Below are 7,500 nucleotides of genomic sequence, written 5' to 3'. Positions count from 1 at the left end.
ATAAATATACTCTAACAGTCCAGACGGATAGTGCAATAAGGGCTCTCAAACTTTTCAGGCCTCCCCCAAAATAATCCTATTTGAACTGGGGACCCCCCAAAATAATCCTATTTGAACTGGGGACCCCCCAAAATAATGCTATTTGAACTGGGGACCCCCCAAAATAATCCTATTTGAACTGGGGACCCCCCAAAATAATGCTATTTGAACTGGGGACCCCCCAAAATAATGCTATTTGAACTGGGGACCCCCCAAATAATCCTATTTGAACTGGGGACCCCCCAAAATAATGCTATTTGAACTGGGGACCCCCCAAATAATCCTATTTGAACTGGGGACCCCCCAAAATAATGCTAGCTGAACTGGGGACCCCACAAAATAATCCTATTTGAACTGGGGACCCCCCAAAATAATGCTATTTGAACTGGGGACCCCCCAAAATAATGCTATTTGAACTGGGGACCCCCCAAAATAATGCTAGTTGAACTGGGGACCCCCAAAATAATCATATTTGAACTGGGGACCCCCCAAAATAATCCTATTTGAACTGGCCTCTAACAAACACTTTATGTTGACTCGGTGTCGGTTCCACAGATAAATATTGTGAATATAGCCGAGCTTGTAGATCGGCTACTTTCACAATGTTTGCCGCTTTCTTGTGTAATATTTGACAATTTGGTCTTAAAAGTCATTACATCATGGTACCTTTAGAAATGTGCAGATACCCAAATATACTGTGTGCTGGTTTGTTTACCGTTGATTGAGAAAACGCAAGCACATTAAAGACGGAGTGAAATGAAAAATAAGTCCTTCACACAGATATCATAATGGGCATACCCAACAATCGATGCCAATTTTTGTTGTGTATTTTCATATCAAAAGTGTTACGTCTTTGCTCCCCATCGACTCCACACCTACAGTATGTGATGTGAGTGCTCTGTGCCCGTCGGGGCACAAGAGGGTCCCAGAGGGGGTCCCACAGGGTCCCAGAGGGTCCCAAAGGGTCCCAGAGGGTCCAGAGGGGGTCCCACAGGGTCCCAGAGGGTCCCAGAGGGGTCCCAGAGGGTCCCAGAGCACTCCACAGCACAACTCAACGCAGGCGTTTCCAGGATCTAATCTCCTCACCTGAGCGGCATCTGCAATCATCTCCTGAACCGAGTCTACAAGAGCCAGCCCCGCCCGGAGCTCTGTGCCAGTTCCTCACCGGTCTACGGTTGGTAAAGCTTAACCACACCAAAGGGTCACCATGCAACTCCTTGGGTCCAAACGGTTGCAAGGAGTCAACGCTAAAAGCGTCTCGACCCTTTGGTGTGGTTCGGTCCACTGAATTCCATGCGTTGAATCAGTAGCCGGGACGACGCGCGTCCGTCCACGTGCAACAGGACATATAACCCGCAGGGACAACGCTAAGGCCGTCTCTCCACCCTTTGGCGTGGTTATAGGGCTTAGGGTTCTCAGTGTTTAGAGCTAGCCAGTTAGACGTCATGCATTCTATTATTCTCCTCTGTGAACCTGCCACTGACTCTACACTGACTCCTCTCCTCTGCAGTGCGTCCGGGACTCTGTGGTGCAGCCTTAACTGCTTTATTCCCTCCGTGTCTGTGAATAAAAATCCGCCCGGGTGGACTTTAACCCATTCTGAACGGGCACCCATTTTGGTGTTGGCATCATGTTATGCTTTAGCTGTTGAAAAATAGCAGATCTACAAGCTCGTAGGTTTGCTATTTTTGAAAAAAATAGAAGAACGACTGACATTTTTAGAATCTGATCTCAGGTCAGAATGGGTTCGTCAGACCAGCGTGTGTCCAGTGGAAACCTCGTATGAATCTGATCTCAGGTCAGAATGGGTTAACTCTCCTTTGCCTCTCCTCGCTGTGCTTTTGGGTCACACCGCACTGGAGTCATGACAAAAAGTCCATACATTTGAATGACTCCCTTTGAATGAAAACGTGATGTGTTTCATTCACCATGTTTGATTCCCATATAGTGGCACGTTCCTCCAAACACAGCTGATTTTGATTACAGAACATCCAGACAGCGTATTACTCATTTAAAACTTAATCAGCATGCTAAAAAAATGTATCTGAAAACATTATAGGTTGGAAATAAGACACGTAGTATAGCCAACACGCTGAGCTTTATGCCGTCTGTCTCTCGCTTGTAAACAAACAGGCTCCGCGCGTCGCCTGAAGGGATGTGACACTCTGAAACTTCAAAATAAAATGACAGAAACAAGCCATTGCAACCAGACATTATAGGCTAACCATCCGGGGACCCCCCAGAATAATGTGTGATACAGTACAGTACATACCTGTGTTACAGTACAGTACATACCTGTGTTACAGTACAACTGTAGGGCTTGGGTTTTGGTGTCTGCCTCCAACGGGTTCGACACGGACGAGTCCTGTCTCTCTCTGGGCTCACTGTCAACAGAGAGAAAACACAGCTTAGTGTTAGATAAAAAGCCATACTTAATTAAGCTCTATTACACGAGATAGTGTGCTTTATCAGGATTATTGGCACGACAGTGATGCGGTCAGTGGATGGAATGAATTCTGTACTGGCCATAATATGTGCAGCGTGTCTTGAGTGTACAGGGTTTGATGAGGGCCCAGGTAGGGCCGGCCGGGCCTTAACTTTCGGGCATGTTGAGAACTCTATTTTTCGGGCCGGCGCGGCTGCACTAATAACTTTGGGGCGTCTAGAGTTTGAATGGACAGGGGAATAATCAACATATGGAATGTCAGAACAGGTCAGCTCCATATATGGAGATTGAGGCGTGATGTCACAAGGCGTGACCATATAATGGAGGCGTGATGTCACCAGGCGTGCCCATATATACGGAGGTGTGACGTGGCACACGGAAATGCAGATTTTCATAGTAAATGTGACCTATACGGTCGCAAAAATAATAAAATAAAAATAAAGACTTAACAGAAATGGTTCCATCCTATAATAAGCATTAACTAGATAAAGTGCCCCTCGGGGCACAGGTCTCCACCAGGGCAGGTCAGGTTGTGGCCTCCTGGTGGCGCTATAATAGGCCAATGTGAAAAGGGTGCCATTTCTTCTTACACCTTGGATGGCAATTTGATGATTTGAAGCATTTTGTTTCAAAAATGTTTCAAAAATGTGTGCAAAACATACTCTCTCGCCATGCCTTCGGCCTGGTGGAGACAAATATCACCAGTATAACCAATAACCAGTATATATGAAGATAGGTTTTTAAAATGGATGGCGTGCTTCTTTAAATGATCGAACCGATGCATTAGCAGTGCAATGAGTGCAAGGTTCCTGTACAGTTGGTGTAAGATGACTGGTGCATGGTAATTCCATCACACGATGCTTCCACAGGGATCGACTCCTCCAAGGATTCTATAGGACTCCGGCTTCAAGCGTCTCACATGCAGAATGTGGACAATGAACATGTCTGTGGTGGATAATGCACTTTACAGTCTAATGTAAATCTGTTCCCTCGCACAACAGTGGAACTCTTCAAGTTGCTTCACATGGCTCTGCTCTTAATGTCGCCAACGGCCAATGTCATTTGGCAGATAAAGTGACTTATTCAGTCGCAGTGTTGGGAAAAGTGCGCTTGTTTACGACCCCGGAGTGATCTCGGAGGGGATGTGGGGGACTTACAAAGTTTAAATCCAGGTAAAAAAACAAGGAGAGAGGGATAAGCACATTACATACGAACATAAGGATTTATTTACAAAGGAGAGCAGAACCACAGAGGCACACATTTTATATTCAGCGACAAACTAAACTAAACCAAACTAAAGTAAAAATGACTTCATAATAGCAGGGAAAGTTCAGACATACTTTATACTCTCCAAATAAGAGATTTACCTAGACAGCATCATAACACCTTGAGGTAGCCACTGTGATTCTCTAAATTAGAGCAAACACATATTATACGTTAATTGCACTACAACCAACACACCTCAAAGATGCTACTGATACAGGAAACAATTAATAGTAAAAAAAGACTCAAATAGTCAATCGAAACAGTTATTATTCAACTGAAAAAAGTCCCCTCAACAGTGAAACAGTGAAACGCTATACAGCTAAAGTACATTTACTCAAGCACTGTACTTTCACTATACTTGAATATATTCGAAAATAGCGAGCAAGCTCCCAACACGTAATTTGGACAATACTTTTGTACTTCAATTCAAGCATGATTCCTAACACAGGTCCTTTACTTGTAACAGAGCAGTTCTACATTGTGCCATTGCTACTTTTACCGAAGTAACAACATCGTCTCTGTCGGGTGGAAACCTCATATGTCCAAAACCGTTTACTTTTCCGGATTCAAAATCAAAAAATAGCAAAAGCAGCAGATCGACAAAGCTCAGAATGTGGCGAGAGCTTGTAGATCAGCTGCTTTTGATGCTTTGGTGTGACGCTGTAGTAGTGTGCTCCAGGAGGGGCGGTAATGTACGAAAACTCCAAAAAAAAAGAAAAAAAAAAAACTTTGAATATGGAGATAGATGGAGAGGTTTCTGCCCGACAACAATGAATGCAGGGTACCTCTTCCATCAAGGTGAAAAGAGTAGAGGAAAGTCCGATTATGCATGTTAAGGACAGGCAAAAACATGTCCTTTGACTCGCGGGGAAACTCGTAGCTAGTTTGCTCAAAGTGATGTATTTTTAGGGAACAAAAGCAGGTGTTGTAGCCTATTCTGTTCCGTTCCGTTCTGTTCACGAGGTTATTATTAATACGGAACATCTGGGCCACCCAAGGGGCATCGTTCATCACCGTGCCAGGAGTCCTGCCACCGCCGCAGCCGGAGCCATCAATTTAACTCAAAGAGTTAAAGGGAGCCAAGAGCAGCGGTGAGGCAGGGGAATTAGACGCGCTCTGCTGTGACCGTTGTTGTTACACCTGCCTTTTTCTTTCTGTAGCTACAGGGATCACGTACGCGCTGCCACCTCTGCCAATGCAATATGAAAGCACCACGCGTACTCCTCTCCGACCCTCACAACTTTTCCCCGTTTAAGGCTGAGGGTTTTCCAAACTTTATTTGGGGACGGACCCCCCCCCCCACACACACACACACACACACACACACACACACACACACACACACACACACACAGTCACACACACACCCTGACACGCACTTGGAATTGTAGGCATTACGTTTAGGTTTGACTCGGTTTCCACAGATAAATATTGCGAAGCAATTTTCACAATGTCTGCCGTATGTAATAATATTTGACCATTCGAAGAAAAGAAAAAAAAGATGTAGAATACAAGAAAACTATCACGGATTGTATCGTCCCCCGGCGAGGGGACGGTGGACGGTTATTTTTTGATGATGATCAACGGTCAGATGGAACAATGCAAATACGCGCTGTTGTGTTACTGGAGGGGCAGCACAGCAACACCACCGTCCCTCCAGTTGGAACGATACACCGTGACAGACACGTACTGTACGGTACTGTACATACCGGTAGATGGATAAATAATGACAACGCGTCTTTGCATCGTTTTATCTGCCCGCCTGGCGTTTGCCCCGATCCGTCATCATCATCATCATAAAAAACAAACAAAACAGTAGTAACGTACTGTAGGCTGCGGGAACCGCTCGTGTGCGGTGTGTTAAAAATATCTTAAAAGTCCTTAAATTGTCACGTTAGAAATGAGAAATGTGCAGATACCCCGTTATGCATACTTATACTGCAGTGCTTGGTGATCATTGTTATTTAGTGTTACTCATCTGGTCATGTGTGTTGGCAAACATTGACACATCTACAAGTACATGTACAGTAGATCAGCTGATTTGGCGAAGAGATTACTATCAGTACATGGGGTAAAAAGGAGCGGATCAAGTACGGACGCCTTGGGGGACCCCAGTCAACTGCTTTACCCATTCTGACCCGAGGTCAGATTAAAAAAAATAAGTCTTCTACATCCTGACAGTTTTCTGAAAAAGCTATGTTTCTATATCAGTCGTTCTTCGATTAAAAATAAATAAATAGCAGACCTACAAGCTCGTAGCGCGCCACTCGGTGGCGCGCTATGAGCTTGTAGATCTGCTATTTTTCAATAGCTAAAGCATAGCATGATGCTAACACCAAAAAGGGGTTCCCGGCGCCCAGAATGGGTTAAGCGGTTTGACTTCAACAGGTGCTGCAGTCAAACGATTTGACAGAAACCGCAGGTGCATCTGCGACAGGTCGACTATGACGGATAGCATGTTATGAAAGATTCAGTGTCACGATGTCAAAAATACCTTTCGTGTCTTGTATGAGAGAATAATGAATCAAAACTAATGATCTATGGCCCAGGCCGTAGCGTAACGGTCTGGGCACCGGACTGGTGATCCAGTCACGGTGTGCCGCGGGTTCGACTCCCGAACCCGACACGGCCTTTACTGCATGTCATCCCCCCATCTCTCTCCCGTTTCCTGTCAGCCTACTATCTGTCCCTTAAAAAATCAATAAAAGGCGTAAGCCGCAAAAAAAAATATCTTAAAAAAAAAAACTAATGATCTATTTCCATCTAGGTGCAAGAAAGGCTAATGAGGTCAGTTATTTTACATCTGTATAGTTTTGTGTTTATGCATTATATTTAGGATGTTTATATCCGTGTCGCGTCGCAGCACGCTGCAAGCTTGTAGATTAGTTTTTGGGTCCCAGGAAGACATCCAATTATTTAGCCATTATTTTTGATTGATATGTTTATTGACAATGTTTACATGTACAGGAAAATGCACATAGTTATATTATGTCACCATCAAAAGGATAAATGCAAGAAAGCCCAATTAACGGCTTATTTCCATTGCAGTCCCTTAGTTAAAAATGAAACACAACAATGAATGTGTGAGTGTATGAGTGTTCCATGTGAGTGTTTTAGGAATGTGTTATTAATATTATTATTAATATTATTAATAATTAATATTATTTTAAGAAGGTGAATCTGTATACCGACTTTTCTTTGAACCTCGCCTGATAGCTGGTTGTTAGCATGTATGATGCTAACCATCACATGTGTTGTTTTGTTTTGCTTTTATTATCTTTTCTGCTCTGTAAAGCACTTTGAGCTACATTTATGTATGAAAGGTGCTATATAAATAAAGTTTATTATTATATTATTATTATGTACACATACTGTACATATCTGCTACTTAACAGACACCTCTTATCTCCATATTCTTTGTGTGTGTTCTTCCCCCTAAATGAACGCCTTTGATCATACTACAGCATGCAGCTGCATCACATAAAGGCCTAAGAAGTAGCCGATCTACAAGCTCAAAACGAGCTTGTAAATGAGCTTGTAGATCTGCTACTTTTGGTGTTTTCAAATTTGAATGCTGAAAAAAAGTATACCTACTGGTATGTCTACAACCCCCTTCCCCCCCTCTTTATTATCCGTTCTCTTCTCACGAAAAACTGCAAAATGATGAAGCGCGCACGTAAAAAAAAAAAAAAGAAGAAAAATAAAAGTACACCCATTGCTGAACTTTGAGGTGAGGTGAGAATAAAGCC

The 7,500-nt window shown here is 43.5% G+C and overlaps 1 protein-coding gene across 1 annotated transcript in view; it reads right to left on the bottom strand.

The window, feature by feature from the left end:
- The window catches only part of cux1a (cut-like homeobox 1a), a 282,358-nt gene that overhangs the window by 99,299 nt on the left and 175,559 nt on the right, over positions 1–7,500 (bottom strand). Inside the window, 1 exon segment of the mRNA XM_083781531.1 lies at positions 2,335–2,423. Coding sequence (XP_083637657.1) covers positions 2,335–2,423 — 89 coding nt within the window.

The sequence above is a fragment of the Protomyctophum parallelum genome (assembly GCF_964188405.1).
Source record: "Protomyctophum parallelum genome assembly, chromosome: 1".
Lineage (NCBI taxonomy): Eukaryota > Metazoa > Chordata > Actinopteri > Myctophiformes > Myctophidae > Protomyctophum > Protomyctophum parallelum.
This window is presented reverse-complemented; position numbering and strand designations above follow the sequence as displayed.